This window comes from Stenella coeruleoalba (genome assembly GCF_951394435.1).
Source record: "Stenella coeruleoalba genome assembly, chromosome: 21".
NCBI lineage: Eukaryota > Metazoa > Chordata > Mammalia > Artiodactyla > Delphinidae > Stenella > Stenella coeruleoalba.
In genome coordinates this window covers 7,935,884-7,958,409 of record NC_137167.1, presented here as the reverse complement: position 1 = coordinate 7,958,409, position 22,526 = coordinate 7,935,884, and the positions used below count along the sequence as shown (strand labels likewise).

Sequence of the window (22,526 nt, the reverse complement as noted above, 5' to 3'; positions counted from 1 at the left end):
CCCTTCACAGAAAAAAATTTTTGATCCTGTTCTAGATAGTTAGGTTGACCAGTATCACATCAGATGTCTGGAAATAAAAGGCAGAGGTTAAGTTCGCAAAGGCATTAATTCTCATCCCAAACTCTTACTAAAAGTTTTGAGTTTAGATTAAAAGGGTGTTGAACAGCTTGGAAAAGTAGAGGTGAATAAAGACTGCCGTGAAATGCAATAGACTCCTTAATTATATAATCTTAGTTTCCCATTGAAACTAAAAAAATAATATAGAAGATAAAAGAATCAAAGAGTTGAATAAAATCAAGACATCTGAAATTTGTTGTGGTTTTGTTAGGCTTTTGCCCTAGAATCCTGAGTAAAAGAGAATGGGTTCCTGGCAGATGGTCAAATTGAAGAGGTTGAGAGAAGATTTCACAAAACATGTAGTTTTTTTACTTTCACAGAGTGATGAGAGCTCATGCATAACTTAGAATCTTTTTCCATGGATATTTTGATAGGGAAGAGAAAGAGATTATAAGAAAGAATTTGCATTCTTGCAAAACAGTCCAGAAATGACCCACCAGGAAGTTAAATATTATTTATATTTGTGTTAAGTATCCGTATAATTCTAAACAGATGCCAGTTTACTCTAGTTTATAAAAGCCAGAGCTTCTTTGCTGAAAACCTTGACAATGCATTATTTTGAGTCGTCCATTTGGTCTACAAGGGCAATGAAGCCCTCTTCATGCATGCACTTCTGCCTGCTGGGTGACTAGTGGTGGACCATGGGGTGATCTTGTTTGTGCTGTGAGACGTAGCAAGAAAGATGCAAGCCGCAACTCGCTTATCAGCATACACCATGGTTCCATGGGACAGGAGACATTTAGGTGTGTGTATGTTCGGTGGTGATTTTTAAATTATAGGAAGGTTCCCAGAAAGGTTATAGAAACTCTCTTTCTCTCTCTCTCCCTCTCTCCCTCTCTTCCTCTCTCCCTCTCTCCCTCTCTCCCTCTCTCCCTCTCTCCCTCTCTCCCTCTCTCCCTCTCTCCCTCTCTCCCTCTCTCCCTCTCTCCCTCCTATAAATGGCTACACCTAAGTAGACAATTTTGGGAAGGCAATGCATGACTCCCCGAAGTATCTTTCTGGACCTTAGGCAATAGGGGGAAGTGGTGGGGCATCCAGATGGCTTCTTTTTTCTTTTTTTTTTTTTTTTAACATCTTTATTGGAGTATAATTGCTTTACAATGGTGTGTTAGTTTCTGCTGTATAACAAAGTGAATCAGCTATACATATACATATATCCCCATATCTCTTCCCTCATGCATCTCCCTCCCTCCCACCCTCCCTATTCCACCCCTCTAGGTGGTCACAAAGCACCAAGCTGATCTCCCTGTGCTATGCGGCTGCTTCCCACTAGCTATCTATTTTACATTTGGTAGTGTATATATGTCCATGCCACTCTCTCACTTTGTCCCAGCTTACCCTTCCCCCTCCCCGTGTCCTCAAGTCCGTTCTCTAGTAGGTCTACGTCTTTATTCCCGTCCTGCCCCTAGGTTTCTCATGACCTTTTTTTTTTTTTTTTAGATTCCATATACATGTGTTAGCATACAGTATTTGTTTTTCTCTTTCTGACTTACTTCACTCTGTATGACAGTCTCTAGGTCCATCCACCTCACTACAAATGACTCAATTTCGTTTCTTTTTATGGCTGAGTAATATTCCATTGTATATATGCGCCACATCTTCTTTATCCATTCATCTGTTGATGGACACTTAGGTTGCTTCCATGTCCTGGCTATTGGAAATAGAGCTGCAATGAACATTGTGGTACATGACTCTTTTTGAATTATGGTTTTCTCAGGGTATATGCCCAGTAGTGGGATTGCTGTGTCATATGGTAGTTCTATTTTTAGTTTTTTAAGGAACCTCCATAGTGGCTATATCAATTTACATACCCACCAACAGTGCAGGAGGGTTCCTTTTTCTCCACACCCTCTCCAGCATTTATTGTTTGTAGATTCTTTGATGATGCCCAGTCTGACTGGTGTGAGGTGATACCTCATTCCAGATGGTTCCTTGATGCAACAGACCTCAGCTTCAAGAAATCCAGAAATGAATATCACCTATGTAGTCACACATACGAAAAGTCAAGTACTTGATGTGCTGCAGAAACTTAATCTCAGAGGCGAACAAGGCAGTATGAGCATCCTCCTCCTTTCCCGTTGTTCTCATTCATCTTTAATGCAAAGACCTAAAACACAGGGGACATTTCAGTAACAGTGCTCGAGACCTTCCTTCCCTCTCACCCTGTGACTCCTGTCTCCCACCTAAAAAACCCAACTCTTACCTTTCACCCCTAAAAACAGCCCAACTTTAATCACTTCTTCTTGTTAAAGAACACTAACCACAACCATTTCCCTCCCACCAGAGACCACTAATTCTAACTTTTCACCTTTAATCAAGGCAGGCCACTTTTAAAAAATAACCATCTTGTAACACATAGCAGGGGAGGAGGGCTCCGTGTCACAACTGATTCCAAGTGGCGTCCATCTCCATTCTCTCCGTTGCTGCTTGACAGGTCACGGGTGCTAAGGACAGTGCTGTAGCGCCCAGAATGCCTTTATTCCATAGGCTTCCCTCCAGAGATGGCTTCCAGATGTGGGGAAGTTTTTAAAGTCTGTGGCCCTCGACACATCATTAGGTCCTTCCAATGTTTCCAAAAATCTGTAATCACCAGCATACTAATAATTTGTCTCCATTTTGACCTTCAGCCCCAGGGATTTCAGAGACACTAAGGAATGTGGATAAGAAGACTTCACAAATAACACCCTTTTAACAGAAAGAAAAAAAAAATCCAGTAGTGTCCACGTATCCTGGAATTATGTCCTCTACACAGTCTGTGTACCTTTCGGTTTGATACCCTTCCCTCTCTTTCTCTCTCTCTCTCTCTCACACACACACGCACACCCAGGCACTCATGCACACCCACACCTGTAACATTCTGATGGATGCTATGTTTTCCCCTCCTAGTGTCTTTGGTGGGGGGTATTATTAGTAATTGTCAAGGCCAAGCCTCTCAACCCACTGCATAAGGAAAGCATTTTTGTCACCCTAATCTCTGACCCAGGCTCAATCCCTTAAAACCTTAGAAAGTATATCAATACAATGAAAAATGAACTAGTTTTCAGATATTTCAAATTCCTATCTCCCACTTCCGTTATCTCCCCACAAAAAGTAATAGTCTTTTGCCTGAAATTTGCATTTGTCTCACGTAATGTGTTTTTTAAGATCAAAAGTATCGGAATAACTGACTTAATCGTTCATCTCCTAGTCCATTGAACAGGGAAGATTGTATCCCATACTGTCTAAGGGAGGAAAATATTTTTTATTCAGATCAACTTCTGTGTTCACTGTGTCGTTCGATATTTATAAAGTGTTGGAAAGGGCACCTGAAAATACAACCTCATGCTGAAAAGATTGGCTAAGGCATTCTTTCCCAGGAGAGGTGAGGCTACCCTGCCCAGGGCACAGACTCCAGCCTTTATTAAAGTCGCTGCTGCTCCAGGTATTGTCTCATTTGTCCTCACATTGTAGGAAATCCCAAAGGCAATATCCACAAAATATCGGTATAAAGGGATTTAAATGAGGGTCCATCTGGGGAATGGGTGAGGAAGAGGAAATTGTCCTTGTTTATCTTTCTCCTCCATCTCCCGTCTGGTAACAATTTTAAGTTCTTAGATGCCTACATGAATGCTTTCACAGAATACGCTCTGCAGAGAATCTGTCAGTTTACACCCATCAGAAATAAAGCAAAACTGAGCAGAGAGATGTCACGTGTGAGCTCAGATCTGGGTTTATCTAATGGAAACACCCTCCCCTTCTTGCCTTAACCTGGGCCAGGGCCATTCTGACCTCGGGTCTAACTTCTAAGGCAAGAGGGTGGAAAAAATGTCTTTGCGGAGATTTCAAATGGTAAACATGGAAAACAGAGGCCATGGATTTGATAGACTCCATCTGGAAAGCAGCATTTAAAGGCAAACAGAGCACCCTACTCACAGCTGATTTGGTTTACACTAGAACACAGTTTACATTCTCCTGTGTAGACTGAAATGAGATTACAATGATGTCCTGAAGTTTAACACCTCTCTTTTTAAAAATATTTTCAGATTTTTAAAAAATCATACCAACACTCTTTACCACTAAAGTCAATAATTCCTCAATAACTTAGGGAAGGTGTTGTATATGCCAGGAATTAGGAGACAGGAACAAGAGGGAATCTGGAAGATACAATTTGCTGGAAGCTTCTTGTCGTAAAACCTCCAGGGCTCCAGCCACCCAACTGTCTTTCCTTCCATTGAACATCAGCCAGAATTACCTATAAACGTGGAGGTGTGGAAGGAGTTCTGGGCACAGCGTTTCAAGGCTTTATTCTTCCTTCCCCCTTCTTCCTCTCTCTCTAGGAGCTTTTCAGATTATCAGGGAAAAGTATCCCCATTCTGGCCGTCGAGTGACCAGTGTTAGTACTGAAGTCTCTTGTCCGGAATACCAGAGTCTTAAGCCAACCAGCAGAGTCGGTTATCCTAGCTGCCCCACAATGGGTTTCCTTTTTTTTTTTTTTAATTAATTTTTATTGGAGTATAGTTGATTTACAATGTTGTATTAGTTTCTGCTGTACAGCAAAGTGAGTCAATTATACATATACATACATCCACTCTTTTTTAGATTCTGTTCCTATATAGGCCATTTACAGAGTACTGAGTAGAGTTCCTGTGCTGTACAGTAGGTTCTTATTAGTTATCTGTGTTATATATAGTAGTGTGTATATGTCAATCCCAGCCTCCCAGTTTATCTCTCCCACCCCCAGATTTCTTATTCCCCTCCTTCCCTAAGGTTTCCCACATGATTACCAAGAGGGCTTGGAGCTTTGGAGATAACCAGCCTGCTGTCAACGTATGTCACGCCCCATGAGATTTTGTGGCAGGCTTTCTCACTTTTTACCCAGTAAAGGAGTCTCAGCAAGGAGATCTGGTCAAGCTGCGGGTGGGAGACGCAGAGCCTGGTATTCCCTTTCCCCTTCTCGTCAAAAAGGACGTGATCACAGAGGCTTTTTTTGTGTGCTGTACGCGGGCCTCTCACTGTTGTGGCCTCTCCCGTTGCGGAGCACAGGCTCCAGACGCACAGGCTCAGCGGCCATGGCTCACGGGCCCAGCTGCTCCGCGGCATGTGGAATCTTCCCGGACTGGGGCACAAACCCGTGTCCCCTGCATCGGCAGGCGGACCCCCAACCACTGCGCCACCAGGGAAGCCCCCACAGAGCCCTTTTTAACAGGGAAAGTGAGTTGTGCCCGTCACCCTCCTGAGCTCCTTCCCCGGTTGCTTGGTCTTGAGGCTTCTCAGCGCTCACAGGAGCCCTTTTCCACTTGCCCATGCCCAGGTTCCTAGGCGAATGGGCTGCAAAAACTAATCCACATTTTTACGCCTTATGTTTCCCTCCAAAGTAAAAATAATGCTTTGTAATGAGTAAGCGGCATCCAGGTGAAACCAAGAAAAATGAAATCATAATATGACCATAAAGACTCATATTCTGAAGTTTGACTATAGCGTGTGTGTATGTGTATAGAGGTGTGTGTATATGTGTGTCATGTATATAGAGGTGTGTGTGTATGTGTGTAAGTCTGAGAGAGAGGTGGGGGGAAGCAGAGATTATACAGCGTGCCCTCACATTCCTAAATTTTAGGTGATTTCCTCTTTCCCAGAACACAAAAGGTGGTAGTCAGAATTGACAATAAATGACTACTTCCAGGTTAAGTGTGAACTGCATAGCCTTGTCACTACCTGTGCCAAAGTCCCTGGGGAGAAGGCAGTTGTAGCCTGCAAGATACAGAATCCTCAGCAGCACCAAAGGCATCCTGGGACTGAGAATTTTCCCTCCATTTTTTTCGGGAACTTGATGGCTGCTTTCAAGAGGCAGCGGCAAGGGATTTTTCCAAAGACTGAACCAGGAAGGGCACTGAAACTCCTGGAAACAGGCACACATCCCTCCTCTCCTCCCCAGCGCCCAGCCAAGGGACTTGTCCTTCTCTCTGTGCTAAGGCTTGATGAAACATATCGTTTTTATTCACCTCAAGTCTGGAGCAAAAAATATATTGTTCTGCATCTAGGCCAGAAGACTCTCTCCTAAGAATTTACAAGCCACCTGTGGAGTTTTAAAGAGGTTTCAGATGGAATGGTCACGCGCCAGGATTTCCTAACACATCCAAAAACGAGACCTGCAAGACCAAAAAAAAGGAACTGTCGGTGCTTTCAGAGCTTTCTGATAGATACTGTGAAAGGGAGGATCTCATCCATTGATGGATCATTTTCAAGAATCATCTGAGTCAAGTCTGTTTGTTGGAGGAAATAAGGAAGCAGACTTACACTCTAGGAGATCACGCTTCCTGACCTGGCACTGATACCTGCCCCCCACCTTCTTAATGGAGGTTTCCCTGCATGGCTGGATCTCTGTCTCATCGGGTGCCACCATTGGAAACAAAAGGCACATGGTGCTTCGTTTATATTTTCCTTTAACTGATAGGATTCATACAAGATAAGTTGCTATGGGCACAGGAGGAATAGAAGTTCTCTTCAGAATGGTTCCAGAAAGCAGAGAGGAAAGGAGCCTGCCTTCCTTAGCTGAGCTATGTCCAAGCTTGTGCTCACAAGACATTTGCTTCATGAATATCAAAGCAGCCTGAAGAAGGCAGTTGTCAGCAAAGAAAGCTGGCGGCTTCCTTCACATATGGCTCTGCACATCCACAGGTCCTCACCCAGCACACTCAGCCTCTCGGCTTCCAAAGGTGGAAGGCAAGACCTGACTGAGGACATTTCAGGGTCCGTTACCACCTCGGTTCTCCCAGGGAAGGTACCACACTTTGCTCGGACAGTAAGAAGCCTATCTTGTGACTAGTGAACCAACCCCACCATCACCCCAACCATGTCCTGCTGAGGGCACTCTCTGATAACTCCCACCTTATTTTTCCCAGCCGGTCTTATACAGAAAGACCCCCTCACCCAAGAGGCTTCTCCCTGTGGTCAAGATGTGGCTCTTCTTCTTTGCGCTGAATGACCTGGATGGTGCCCTGTGGCTACCTTTCCCTCCAATAGAGTCAGCCTTTATGATACAATCCTTGTTTCCAAGTTCTAAGACTGCTAGTACTGCACATTCTCATAGATGATTTATTAGTCTCTCTAGGGAAGTATATTTCTGAAAGAATCATGTCATTTGCAAGGCATATGGCAGAAGGGAGCTTTAGTTAAGCGATGGTGAGCTGAATCGCATCAGGTTTTGCTTTAGCAAGGACACTGGATGGATGCCTTTATGATGAAGTGGGTCTCCTCCAGCCTTTGCTTTAATGCAGGTCTCCAGCAGGTGTTTCCTCTAAGGCATATCTGTTTTCCATAACATCAGAATGAAGAAAGATGTTTTCTGTGACATCTTGGCTACATAGATCATGCTTTTTATTATGATAGAAAAGTGTACAGTGATTTATTTGCTACTCTGGGTCAAGTTAAATATGCTTGGGAGAAGATCATCTTCTATCTGCCAAAAGGGCCTTTCATCTCCAGACCAAGGACTCTCTATTCATTATGGGGGGTGGGTGCGGGGAAAGGAAGCATTAGAGGAAGTGGCAAAAGAGCTGAAGAAAGTGACCAGAAGAAAAGTAGGGGAAGTTATTGTAGACAGGGGTGCTGTGGGCAGAGAGCAGGAAGCCACCTCCTGAAGGTAGCTCGGGTATATTATATCAACACCTGAGGGCCGGTGTCTAGGAAACTACGCATGGAGAGAAACAAGCTGCTATGAATGAGTAAGGCAGCCAATTCTCCAAATCCTGATAAAAATCAAAACCAGACTAGGGTCTTGGTGTGCTCCCTTTAACAAGCTTGGCATAAAGCCAACACCGTGGTCCTGTCTAGCCATCACCATTAAGAGAGCCTGTGTGGCTTTTAGGATGCTGAGTTGGGACTCATGACTTATGGATATTTAAACCACCGAAAGCTGTTAATTTGAATTAGCAAGATACCTCATCTTGGTCAAGCTGACCTTGAGGTTTAACTTTACAACATCTTCTGCCTAGGTAGATGACTAGAATCCACTAACTTTGTAGGTAGGTCTCAAATGGAGAGGAAAATAAGGGATGGCTCCTAGTCCTTGACTGATCTCATTAGCAGTTAGCCTCTCTACTTTTCTAAACCCTTCTCCAGTGCCTCAAGTCCCCCACCCCAGCTTCTCTGTCTGGGTCCTCTCTCTATCCCATTAGTTTAGGTCTGATGTTGATCTAAGTTTAAGTTCCTTTGTCTGAAAAAGCATGACTTCAGATAGTAGTTTAGAAACTACTAGTTTCTAAACTTACGCCTTATGTTTCCCTCCAAAGTAAAAATAATGCTTTGTAATGAGTAAGCGGCATCCAGGTGAAACCAAGAAAAATGAAATCATAATATGACCATAAAGACTCATATTCTGAAGTTTGACTATAGCGTGTGTGTATGTGTATAGAGGTGTGTGTATATGTGTGTCATGTATATAGAGGTGTGTGTGTATGTGTGTAAGTCTGAGAGAGAGCAAAATACGTTGGATCTGAGTCTTTGAACCAGGTGTTGAATAACAAGCTGTATTAATTCACAGGGAAAACCCCTAACCCTTCAGCACAAAGAACAATAGGTCATATTAGTCCCAGGATGTATAGTAAAATCTCACAGGAGAATGCTGTCATAAGCTACTGGTTACCGGGACTGAACCTATAGTGTGACATAGTACGGTACATCAGAAAAGGCATTTCAAGGCGTAGTAACAGATGTTTTTAAGTAGTAAGTACCTAAGTAAATAGTAAAAGTTTTTGTGATCAAAGAAGTGTGCAAAAAACACTGGATTATACAAATTTTAAAGGATATCTCTTTTGCAAGACTTTTCAGAACCTTTGATATGCTAAGCTGTGGGGTGAATTTCAAAGAGGGGATACTTCTCTAAAAATTTATCTGCTTACAGAAATCATTTCCTCGGGACTTCTCCAGCTGCTAATACTATGGAACGTGCATTTTGGAAAAGGTATTTGTATTAGGATAGGGCAGACTAATGCTGTGGGAGCAACCGTGAAATCTCAGTGGCTTAGCGCAACAACGGTGTCCTTCGTGTTCACGTTACATGCCCAGCGCAGGTCAGGGAGGCAGGGACTCGGCTCCACGTAGCCACACATGTACTCAGGCTGGCCATTTCTGCAGCAGGTTGGGAGGGAGCCTGAAGAATCACATGAGGGCTTCTCCCTACATCAGCCATCACTTCTCACATGTCATTGGCCAGAACGAATCATGTGGCCCCACCTAACCCACCCATCTGCTAAGGCAGGAAAGGAAAATTGGACATTGTGAGCACCAGTAATCTCAACCTCAGCATTATATTCAAGTGTCAGCTTTACAGTCTGTTAGCTCTTTGACTTTTATCCGTAAACTAAGGGGTGTTCTTTAAAGTCTCTGAAAGAGACAGAAATGCTCAGCAGATATTTCAGATGCTTCCCATGTTCCTCAGCCCTGTAAAGTGAACAAGAGCCATGTGACTCATTCTGGCCAATGAAATGTGAGCCATGTGACTCATTCTGGCCAATGAAATGTGAGCCATGTGACTCGTTCTGGCCAATGAAATGTGAGGTGCAATGACTTGTCGATTTGGGCCAAGGCAGTTAAATGCCTGGGCTCATCTCTCTCTCTTCTCTTGCCTTAATGACCAAGGGGGATGCATGTTCCAGGGGGTGTACCTTTAAGATGGTAGAGCCTCTGTCCCCCTAAGACTCTGAATGGCTGTGTAGAGCAGAGATATCTGTTCACCTCAGTAAAATACATAGTGTGGGTGAGAAATAACCTGTGTTGGGTTAAGCCCTTGAGATTTGAGGTTGTTTCTGCAGTCTATGCCTGGATTCTCTCGACTTGAACAGGTCCTTTCTAACCCAAACCTCTCTGTGATTCTTGAAGGGTTTCCTTTCTTCTCTCACAAGCACATATATATTCCTTGGGATGGGAGTGGGGTTTTTCAAAAGCTCCTCAAACCCTTTTGGTGGTTGAATACATGACATGACAAGCATTGTGCCTGATGGCAATGGAGGGTGATGACATGGACGGCTTTGCCGAGACTTAGACCAAGGTTTGAGCAAATTTTAGTCAAATGAAGGCTGGTGATGGAAGCTGTAAAGGATGCAAGCTGCATTTAATAAGTAAGGATGTTTCAAAAGAGACCCATAAGAAAAGATATGGAAAGGAGACAAGAGGAAAACAGGTTACGGAGAGAGGTATACCACTCATGATTCGATCTCACAGCCTTTTAAGCTCTGTATTCAGGTGCGCAAAACACCTCTCATGATTTCTCCCAAGCAGCAGTAGCATCAGCACGGTAGCAAAGTTAAGAGCAGAAGTGACCACCCTCAAGGCAGCTAATCTAAGTTAGAAAGAGAGACTGGTGTGTCTGTTAAACATACACACACACACGTACGCACACACGTACACACACACACAATTCTTGATGGCTTTTGCCCAAAGTGCTTAGTATGTCTTCAGCTGTGAAGACATTCAGCCCTTGGTGTCCTTCAGACATGCATCTCTATTTGGGGGTCTCATAGACCCGAGGTCATCTTCCTTATGTTATTCTTCACTTCAGGTTTGAGGCTCCAGTGAGTTTGACGTCATGCTTTGTTACACCAGAGCCCCCAGTGTTCCCAGGCTAACTTTCTACATTCTCCGTATCTAGGGCTTTTCTATACGAAATGGAGCGAGAGTCTGACCACCTCGATAGCAGTGGCATGTTTCACTGGTGCAAAGCCACCCCTTTGGACAAAATGATTCTGGTAGGTGATCTTGTACCAAATCTCAGGTAAAATAAAGCTCCTTTTAGGGTAGATGATGTCCTTCCACTAGTCATAAGCACCTGCCCTTTCTCTTTGTAAACGGTGAATTTTGAAGGAAAAACATACCTCATGAGCCATGTGAATGTACGCAGAATAACAGATGTGGCGTTTGACAAAGGCCATGTGGGTAATATGATGCCGGCATTTTAAATAATTAGATCAGATTCTTCAACTACTTTCCCCCTCCTTTAATAGTTTAGCTGAGTCAGTTATTCAGAATAATGTTCCCCTGAAACTTTGCTGTTTTGCTAGTAAATCTAATTGATTTAAATGCACCAGGGGAACAGACTATTTACAAGAACTCTGTGGTCTTTCTTTTTTTAATTAAATAAAAATTCCCTTAATTAGTTTTTAAAGTTTGGATTTTCTGTAGTATTTTTTCTTGAAGGTGGTTATACTTAAACACATTAGCAAAGGACGTATCTCCAAAATGCTCAGTCCTCCCACCCCACACAGTATGAGGGAATCCTTGTAGATGCTAGAATCCTGTCCTTGTCTCTGTCCTCTTAAGGGGACAAACTAATTCACCTCACTGAAATGCCAGCAACCAAGATGCAAAAAGCCTTGCATATTATCCCAGGCTCTGATACCTGCATTATGGAACCCCATCTATTCTCATTTTCCAGAGTTGGAAACTCAAGGATAATCTCAGTGGTTTACCTTGCAAGCAGTAGCTGGTAAATTTAAGTAATAAAAGATGAGTTTTTTAATTAAAAATAAACTAATAAAAGATGTCTGCATGTTGTAAGAACCCTATATAATTTGTTCAACTGTGACTAATGGATCATTTTGTATTTTTCTTGCTTTCCAAAAGTAGTTTAGTTCACTTTTTTCTGTTAAACACACACACACACACACACACACACACAATTTTGTAGCTCAGTGCCAATGTCCTGACAGAATATGTTCCAATTTTTGTCAAAAGCATGATCAATCATTTGATCAGAAGTACAAAATTGTCAGAGCTGTCATATCAACTGGAAAACTGTTAGGGCTGCTGAAACTCCCCATTTTAGCAAGTATGTCTTATTCTGAGTGAAACATCCGTTGAGCAGGAAGGCAAACGTGTTTCTAGTGGGAAGGAAATCTTTAGAAAGGTTGGGAGGGGGTTGCAGATGGAAGCATCCAGGAGACCAAGAGATGACAATAGCAGACATTTTCTTATACCCTATTTACTGAGCCTGCAGACAGGTTGCTGTGATAGAGCAACTCTATGTGGAATATAGTTCAGAACACCAGCTGAGTCTTCTGATAAACTTAGAAGGGCTTCTAGTTTAAGAAATCCTAAGAGTTTTGAAACTGTGACTGTAGAGGAGAAATGTCCAGATTACAAAATTTGGGCCAACTTTGAACTTGGTTTGGTTTGCAGAAAAGTCAAATGGAAGTTGTCGATTTGTTACTTGGAGCAAATAGCGCATCCTCCCCTTCCCCCCAAAAGCCACCATCTTTCTCAATTGGGAGACTGTTTTGTGCTGCAGTTCCTTGGAGAAATTGCCTCTCTAGCTGTGCCCATTAATTGCACTCTGCCATGTATCTCGTTCCTAATTGTTTAGGTCTACTAAAAAGAGCAATTTCTGGATTTCAGGCCTGTTACATTAAATACTGTTGGAGGCTTCATTATTCAAGTTAAAACTAATCGAATTAGCCAGAGACAATTATTCAATAGATTTGGTTAAGATTCATATCACTCTCTGGAAAGGCTCTCCAGACAAGTAGCTTCGTTTCCCACAGGGCCATTCCCTTTGGAATTTCCCAGTCTATGCTAATTGGACAAACTATGCTATTTCCCAGTCTATGCTAATTGGACAAACTCTAATTGTTGAGATGTCAGATGTGACTTATTTATCCTGTTAGATTTCAACAGCCCCTGTTTCACAGAAGCTTGTCCTTTAACCCAGCAAGAAAATGGCATAAGGATGAATGATACATCCCTTTGAAATAGCCTGAATCTTCGTGTGCTCGGGAAGGTAGAACACACTCAAACAGGAAGTGCTTGTAAATATATTTAACAAGTTCTCTACCAGCTTCCAAGGGTCTTCCTCTGAAAATCTAGGAATTCAGTGAGATTCAGATTTGATTAAATAGTTACTGAACAATAGTTAAGGAGCTGAGCGCTGAACTTTCAATATATTATTTAATTTCCACAACAGAATTAACTTTTATTTATTTTTAAACCATTTAAACAAAGAGATTAGGGGTCAGTGAGGTTAACTAGTTTGTTTATGGTCATACGCTAATGACTACCAGAATACAAAATCAGTGCTTATTCTACCTATCCCAGCACCGTGAGAGTAAGACATTGACTCATTCCCTGAAATCAATCACAGAGACTTAAAATAAGTCTCCTACAGGACTATCATCCCTTTCTCTAAAGTTACACTTATTGTTTTTAAAAGTCTCTATGAATGTGGGGAAACCTAATCTAAATATCCGTCACGTATATTATTTTGTCTTCAACTTAAAAGTATAGGGGAGATGTTAAAAATTGGCCATGCTGATAAGAGTATGAGACATATTGAAATGTTTGGGATCAAATGGAACTTTTGTAACCTTCACATTTATTTTGTGCACTTTTCATGATAAATTTCCTGAACTCTGGAATCTATTGAATCTGGGCAGTATAGTAGGTGAGGCCATATGAAATTGCCAATATTCAACCATTTTTGACCCAGAAAAAAAGGCAGTTTCATATGGTTCACGCTAATATGTATATTTTCATATGTATGAAAATCGGCTGAAAACTGCAGCATGTTGTACGGCTGGGGGTTTTTCAGGGCTCGCTAGAAGACAAGTTTAGCAATGGGATTTGGAATGTTTTCGTTTTTCAGTGAGTCGTCCTGTAGCACATACGAGGCTAAAAACATATAATGAAAATGAGAGCTGTTTTCCCCATTTGGTTCAATGATTTCATGATTTCAATGATGCCGATCTGAGTTTGCACTGAGGCACTCCAGGCTAACAGAGAACTGGAAAAAGCGAACTAAGAAGGAACTCCGGAAAAGATACATAGTTTAATTGTCCCATAGTGGATAAGTTCCATGCTTTTTATGAGTAATTTGCAAAATCCGATCATCCTTATGAAAGTGCTAGTGTGAATGTAAATACCAAGAAGAGTTGGGATGTGGGGAAGGAGCCCTCTTTAAAGGACTCTCATCTTGTTTCTAAAAATGACCAGACTCTGGCCTGCTTATACTTAGAATCGAACTGAGAAGTCAAAACATGAGTTTCGGAACCACATTGTAGCGTGTGTCTTTGGAGATGCCCACTCAACACTGATGGGGCTTCGGAATTTTGTAATGCCATTGAGAGCTAGCAGTTATACCCGTCAGGAGCTGAAGGACATTGTGTTCGTTGGGTCTCTGGATTACCTGCAGAGAGAATGGCGATTTCTCCGGAATTTTCCCCAGATATACATTCTGCCTGTAAGTGTCACAGTAAGGGATAGTGAATATTTATAATGATAATAATACTAACAGTACTAGGATTAATAATAATAATAATAAATCAGTAGTAGCTCGCACTTATACCTGGTACCAGAAACTGTTCTAAGCATTTTGCACGTATTAACTCATTTAACCTCCAAATAACCCCATGGTATAAATTTTAAAGATGCTGAACTTCAGGCACAGAGAGAGTAAGCAACCCGTCCAAGTTTACACGGCAGGTAAGTAGCAGGACTAGGATTTAAATCCAGACATATTTCATGTTTTATGTCACTAACCATGTTTATGGTCTTTATGTAATAGAGTTTCTTTGCATTTCTAAATCCGATTCTGACCTAATGGCTAAGCCTAAGCTGATACCAGCCAGCCTTTGTGCTCTGACTTTCTCATCTTTTCTGGAGACTCGCCTTTTACGGAACACATAATGCCACGTGGTCCTTGACAGATGTATGAAAAGGAGGAATTCTGAGGAATGGATCCATTATGCATATGTGGCATTGTGGTTGTAATTGTATTTGCTCTGAACCTTCACAGGGCTGTATCTCATTATATGCCACCATTTCCGTGGATTAATATATATATGCAGTGTGAAACGCACCAAAACTTTTGATTTTTCAAGAAATAATGCTAGCAACAGATTAGGAATATTCTTCAAAAACGGTTGTCTCAAGAAACAAATTGTATTTGTTTTTTTTTTAAATGTCACCATAAATGTCCCCGCACCACCGCTTACTTTAGTCCATAGCAAAGGAGGAAAGGAAATGACCAGGAGCCTCCAGATCCAGCTAGTGTTAGAAATCGCCAGTGTTAGCATCTCAGCCACCCGATGGTGGGACCAGCTCTATCCCTGCTTCTCCACCAAAGAAAAGAAGCAGCTGCCACTTTCCTAATTAATCCAGGGTACACATGCAGCCACCTGCAAGCAAAACTGCGAGGACGCAGAATTGGCTTTTATTTATTTATTTTTTTTTTGCGGTACGCGGGCCTCTCACTGTTGTGGCCTCTCCCCTTGCGGAGCACAGGCTCCGGACGCGCAGGCTCAGCGGCCATGGCTCACGGGCCCAGCCGCTCCGCAGCATGTGGGATCCTCCCGGACCGGGGCACAAACCCGTGTCCCCTACATCGGCAGGCGGACTCTCAACCACTGCGCCACCAGGGAGGCCCCAGAATTGGCTTTTAGATCTGGACCTTCTGTGATGTTTTTCCCTCACCACTGCTACCCTTACTCTGATTCTTTTCTTCCACTTGAGTCACCTCAGTGGGTTTAGGCTCCGCTCTCTCCACTCCACTTCGTCCCATCCAGACTTGCTCTCAGAAGGGATCTGCAAAATTTAGTCACGCTCAGATATTCATGAACGATAAGGATAAACGTGTCAGATATCAGGTAACTAAGTCTTAAAACCAAGTCAGTGGAGGCTTTGGCTCAAAAACTTGCATCATCCACAAAAAGCCACCACCATGTACCCGGTTTTCTCTCAATAGGGATCTGCGCTCTATTCTGGGGACCTTCATGCAGTCAACATAGAGGAATGTTCCATGTGTGCTGTCTTATCCTCCCCATCTAAGTCATCCAGCAGCCCGACCTTGGTGGACATGGAGCCTATCATGGCCACGCTCAACATCAGATCACTTCGGATTAGCTGCTCAGCCCAGACACCCTCAGAGCCACGTAAGAACAATACCCTGACGGGAAGAGGCTAGAGAGAATGGGATCAGGAAGAATTAACTCCTCTCTGAAAAACTTTAATGATGGAGAGGAGGAGAGGTTGGGCCAAATGACCTATAAAATCCCGTCCAGCTCTGAGAATTCTGTACTAGAATTAGTGGACAGTTGAGTCCTTGGGAATCCTAGTCAAATGAAAAATGATGTCCATCTTCTAAATGGAATGCACATAACACTGTTTTTCTCCCATCTTAAAGAAGATCATGGAGTTGTAAGTGCTGTTATTGTTATGAATCAGATATCAGTGAGCATAGCCATTGGTATTTTATTATTAACAACAGGTGTTATTATTGTTAATCGGCTCTCATTGGGTCCTATAGGTGTTCAAGTTACTATTCTTAGTTTTGTGACTGAGAAGTTGAAGCACACATTCTACCACACTATTTGTGGACTAGACTACAAAAAATCTAGTCCAGTCTTTGGTGGGTGAACTTTGGTAGGTGAGCCAGCTACTTCACAGACCCTCACTAAACAACCAAACACCGCTCAGCACCCAGGATTTCAGGGGTTTTTGCAAATAAATAAATAATAATAATAGCAAAGCACTTCCTGAATATCAAAGGGCATTGAAAATCCCGACTGAGGAAGTGTGAGCCATATTCTGCTGAGCTAATCTGAAGATGTATAAAAACGCCTCTGTGTTCTGCATGTCAGTCCTTAGCAGTTAGGGTCACTCAGATTTACACAAGATTTGTGTGTGGGTTGAGTGTGTGTGTGTGTGTGTGTGTGTGTGTTTGCATCATGCTTGCAACTTTCTAAAATTGGACAGAAAAGTGTTCACTGTGTAGGCAGTATCATCAATGTAGAAATGAAAACTGCCTGCTGGGTAAAAGCAGAGGGTAAGCTGACAACACCGTAAGCCACCTAGCTAATCATTGGGTGACTTGTCCTTCCTATTATCATTTTTTAAAATCTCACATCCTATACAGGCTAAAAAGATATAAACCTATGATTTTTTTTTTTTTGCGGTCCGTGGGCCTCTCACTGTTGTGGCCTCTCCCGTTGCAGAGCACAGGCTCCGGACGCGCAGGCTCAGCGGCCATGGCTCACGGGCCCAGCCGCTATGCGGCATGTGGGATCTTCCCGGGCCGGGGCACGAACCCGTGTCCCCTGCATCGGCAGGCGGACTCTCAACCACTGCACCACCAGGGAAGCCCTAAACCTATGATTTGAATTCTGGTTTCTTTTATATCTGGTGATTCTCATCCTTTCACTTATTCATTCAACAAGAATACGTTGATTTTGTATGTGTCACATACTCTGCTAAACTGACAGGACTGGTAGGAGGAAATACAGGAGAGAGGGGAAAAGGGTTGGGAAGAAGGAAGAGAAAATGAAAGAATGTCACAGTATTTGAGTCATCATGCAGTGTGAGTAGGTGCTCTCCCCAACGGCAAAAGGGAAAGTTTAGGGAAGAACATATTGTGTAGACCTGGCACCTTTCCTTGTGTGGATGTCATCGTACCCATTTGTGTGACAGGAAATAGAGGTCCAGACAGGCTCTCCTGTGCTACCTAACACAGGAAGCAGCAGTAAAGTTACATTCTGAGCACATAGGAATAGCCAAGGACTGCCACTCAGAAACCTCACCCATTACTCCGGCGTCACAGGAATCTACCTGGAGTTTGCATGTGGAAATTCCCAACCCTCAGGGAAGCCTGTTTGGTTCTCTTAACCATTCTTCCTATCTCATACGAATACTCCTCTTGCAGCATACCAAGCAGGTGGCAATGGGAATGCCCCCCTCCAAGAATTATCAGTATAAAGGATTGTGAAATTCTGCCAGGAGGGAGAAAACATCTTCCACGCTGAGCAATTTCCTGTCCCTTCTTCTGAGACAGTGGTTCTCAGCCAGGGGCGGTTTTGACCCCAGAGGTTGACTGACAATGTCCGGAGACAGCCTTGGTTGTCACAGCTTGGCGGGATGCTATTGGCCTCTAGTGGGTAGAAGTCAGAGATGCTGCTAAACATCCCGCAGTGCACAGGTGCCCTATGGCCATAGGACCAAAATTGAGAGCTCTCACTCTGACATACCTGCGGAGCCTCGTGTGGGCTCAGCGGGCTCTCCCACACCTTCATGGTCATGGCAAGGTTACACGAAGAATCCATCTAGGACCACCAAGGCTGTTCCATACAGTGGTTCACCCAGGGATGTTGGAGGTGGGGGGACAGCAAGAAGGAGGACTCTCCAAAGGACCAGGCCTCCTGGACATCCCCACGGAAAACTTTAGGTTTCTCACTGATGCTCTAATTACTGCCCTGTCACGTCAAAGGACAGGTTGGCAAACCTAGGTACTGAACTAAATAATCTGTGGCATAATCTAAACATGTAACAGTAATTAAGTCTGACAACTTAATATGCTCTTGAAATTTAAATGTACAGTAGTAATCTACAATTAAGCAATCTTTTGCTTAATAATAGCACCCTGCCAGCCTGGAAGAATTTCAGGTATAATACTGTGTACTACTAGGTAGCAAAAATATTGACATTAGTAAAATGTACCCAGGCTATGATCTGACACATATTCAAATTAACCGTTGCTCTACCAGAAAAGATGGAGTTAAGGCGGAAATTCTGTCGCTGTCCTCCAGCCAGTGTCAGAGCAGATATTTATGCAGTTACATCAGCTGATGTGAACCTGTCGCTATCCAATAAGAACATTTGACTCTGAAAGTCAGGATATTCCAAGCCCGTTATCAGAGGGAACTGAAATCAGAAAGTGCAGCTCAAAGGAGAATTTTCCCCTTTGAGGGAAACTGATCTCAATATTTTATTGAAATTGTCAACCAAACCTTATGTATTTTAATATACATAAAGGGAATGGGCATGGGCTTTGAACTTGGTGCCAATTTGGGTGTGAAAACCCATCCATCCTTTACAAACCATGTAGCCTTGGGCAAAGCATGTGGACCCTGAGGCAGTTTCGTCATCTTCAAAGGTGATCTAACGCGACTTAATTCACAGGTTTGAGGGCACAGTGGTGTCATTCTTACCTCCCAGCTCGCAGCAGCCCGAGGGATCTTTTACAAATATTTATTGGATAATGGCAGTTTCCTCCTTCAGACCCTGTAATGGTGACTCATGACAGTTGCAGGAAAATCATGTAGGGCCTTGCAGGCCAGTAGGGAGCCTGAACTTCCTCCTTCAGTCTGTTTATACTGGCTCTTTCCTGCCTTAAGTTCCTTATCCCATTCCCTCTGGATGGCTTTTGCTCATCGCTCAGGATGACATTCCAATGTCAGAGAAGCCTCTTCAAACTCTATCTAAGGTCACCTCCCCAGGTCACTCACTAGCCCCTAAAAGTTGGGTTTTTTCACAGTACTCATCACTGTCTGAAAACATTTTGTATTTGCAACATATGGTATGTAACCGGGGCAGGGACTGTTCATAGTCCTAGTCTGGAGTCGATACTCTTTAAAGATTTGTAGAGGGAGGATAGCAAGGAAGGAAACGAGAATGGAAAGAAGGAAGGAAGGAAAGGTACCTAAAGCAGATAAGCATCTTGCACGTTTCTGAGAATAAAGTAGAATGTCATTTCCCCCAAGTCTCCTGCGTTATGAAAATCCCAGAAGTTTGTTCAGGAAAAACAGTCGAAGGTATTCAGATCCCATCATCAGTAAGATCTCTCAGTGAGTTTGGAGATGTGGTCTCCAGCCACCACGCAAACCCTCCTCTTCAATAGATGCGTGGAGGAGGTTAGCCCCCGGGGCCTCTGTTTCCTCACCTGAAGCTAAAGGGTTTTGCTAAAGTCCTAAGGCCACTTCTAGTTCTAACTGTAAACTACACGTGTTGGGCTCCTCCTGTGGCGCTTCCGTGTTTACCATGAATCTACCTGGAAGCATGACTCAGAATTTGAGTGGCAATCAGAAATGTATTCAGCTCTACTCTGCGTGAACAAGAAGTGGCACTTTTATGGAATGTTTCTTGGGGAGATGGGAGAGGTGATAAATACAGGAAGGCGCCTACATACGCACCTTCAAGTTGAAAACGTCCAAAGATGCGAACGTGCATCTGGTTCCAGCAAGGAGCCAGATCCCGTGCCATCCGCGTCAGGCGTGAGGGAAATGGCAGCTCGCCCTCCGTCTCCTATTGCTGACGATCCTTCAGCTCTACCATCTCCCACCTCCTCTCTCTCCTCCTGTCAGTCGCTCTTCTTGCCTGTTCACTCGATGCCAGCCCCTGTGTGCCAGCTGTTGTACTGGACTACTGTACTTTTCAAGGTACTGGACTGGAAGATAAAAAAGGATTTCTTTATTTTCTGTGTTTTTTAATGTATTATCTGTGTGAAAAGTATTATAAACCTACTACAGTACGGTAGTATATAGCTGATTGCGTTAGCTGCGTACCTAGGCTAACTTTGTTGGACTTAACGAACAAATTGGACTAATGAACATGCTCTCGGAATGAAACTTGCCTGTATGTAGGGAACTTACTACATTGTAGAGCATAGCATTCTCTCTGGGAACAAAACCTCCCTTTGGATCTCCTCTTTCCCCCGTCCCCATCTCAGTGGCCAGTTTCCCCACCCCCGTCCCTTTGTCTGTCTCTCAGGCTGTCTGTCTGACCCACTCGCTCATCTTACCCACCCTCCCCTACCACTTACCTGGCTTGGGAAACAAAAGACCCTCCACATATTTCACCTTCTTCAAGGCAGCAGAGAATCTGAATGACAAGCAGAATGTTAACTTTCACAGTATTATTTCCCTGTTACATACACAGAATTCTCAGAAAAGTTCAAGATAGGTGACCAGTAGTCTTAAAGCATAACTTTTGATGAGATCATCATGTGTTTGGTTTGGTTTGGTTGTTTTTTTTTTCATCAGGATCCTAGTTTCCTCTTTCTCTTTTCCCTTTTCTTTCTTTACCTTTTCTGGGGGTGTTTAACTTGGAGACCAAAACTCTGGGGTCATCCTTGTTTTTGAACAGGTTCAAAACAGGTTTTGGACAGGTTTCCTCACCTGTCCGCGCATGCTAGGGCTGTGTTCCAGACCAGAGCCGGGCATGGAATCTCTTTGGGATTCGAGGCTCACAGAGGGAGATGAAGGGCCTCACCTCCTAAGGCAGGAGCTGAATGTGAAGACAGAGGCCCCATGACCTCCCACCCCAGTCTTTAAGGAACTCCCAAGACATTAGGGGTTGGGGAGGCCAGCCAGAGTTGGGAGGCAGAGACAATCTTGCTGAAGAAGAACGAGACCCTCAGCCCAGAGAGGATCTCCAAGAGGCAGAAGCACCAGGAGCCAGTAATCCAGTCGCTGTGCCTCCACAGGCTCTCCTGGGGCAGCACCTCCTGTTTATTCAGTTTCCTGAAGGTTCTACAAGCAAGTGCATGTAGCTTGAGGCACTGCCTGCCTGAGCCGTCAGCCGGCACTCCCAGTCGGTAGACAACAATTGGGTGTAACTTAGGCTGCCGATAAGCAACTACAGGGAGAACGTCACCCTTTTTGTAATTCACTTGAGGTCCCATTTAGAAAACATCCTACACACACACACACACACACACACACACACACACACACACACCACACACACACACACCACACACACACACACACCCCCACACACACCACACACACACACACACACCACACACACACACACACCCCCACACACACCCCACACACACACACCCACACACACCCACACACCACACACACACACACCCCACACACACACACCCCCCCCCACACACACACACACACCACACACACACACACCACACACACACACACACCCCCCCACACACACACACCCCACACACACACCACACACACACACACACCCCCCCCACACACACCACACACACACACACACACACACACACACACCACACACACACACACACCACACACACACACACTCACACACACACACACACCCCACACACACCACACACACACACCACACACACACCACACACACACACACACCCCCCACACACACACACACCCCACACACACCACACACACACACCACACACACACACACACACACACACACCCCACACACACCACACACACACACACACACACACACACACCACACACCACACACACCACACACACACCAAACTTCTGGAAGGGAGAGGCTGAGGCCATTTTTTTTCTAAATATAGAGAAATATTTGGGATGTGGGCGTGAGAGTCACTTTGCTAAGATAAAGCCTCAAGCGCCACGGTGTGCTTCCGCGTCCGTGTCTGTGTCGCAGGCCACTTCGTTTGCATCTGTCCATCTCATCCCTCCCTTGTTGCTGTCTGTGTCTACAGGGTGTACTCGGTGCTTCAGTGACAATCCCGGGAAGTCAAAGTACCGAAGGATCCCCATCCTCACTGAACTGAGTAAGTTGTGTTTCCAGGACAGAATTCAGGGGAGAAGTCTTTGTATCTGTATTTGATGTCCCAAGGGTGTCTTTAGGATCCACAGTCAAAGGACTGAGGACCAGGATGGGGCCCAGAGACCATTATG

The 22,526-nt window shown here is 43.9% G+C and overlaps 1 protein-coding gene across 12 annotated transcripts in view; it reads left to right on the top strand.

The window, feature by feature from the left end:
* The window catches only part of KCNU1 (potassium calcium-activated channel subfamily U member 1), a 235,525-nt gene that overhangs the window by 143,394 nt on the left and 69,605 nt on the right, over positions 1-22,526 (top strand). For 11 of the 12 annotated variants that reach the window (XM_079909209.1, XM_079909217.1, XM_079909216.1 and 8 more), the window contains 5 exons: positions 8,996-9,055; positions 10,742-10,838; positions 14,096-14,320; positions 15,824-16,010; positions 22,328-22,399. In XM_079909209.1, the coding sequence (XP_079765335.1) occupies positions 8,996-9,055; positions 10,742-10,838; positions 14,096-14,320; positions 15,824-16,010; positions 22,328-22,399 (641 nt within the window). The remainder of the gene's footprint in view (positions 1-8,995; positions 9,056-10,741; positions 10,839-14,095; positions 14,321-15,823; positions 16,011-22,327; positions 22,400-22,526) is intronic. The other variant, XM_079909215.1, reaches the window with a different exon arrangement.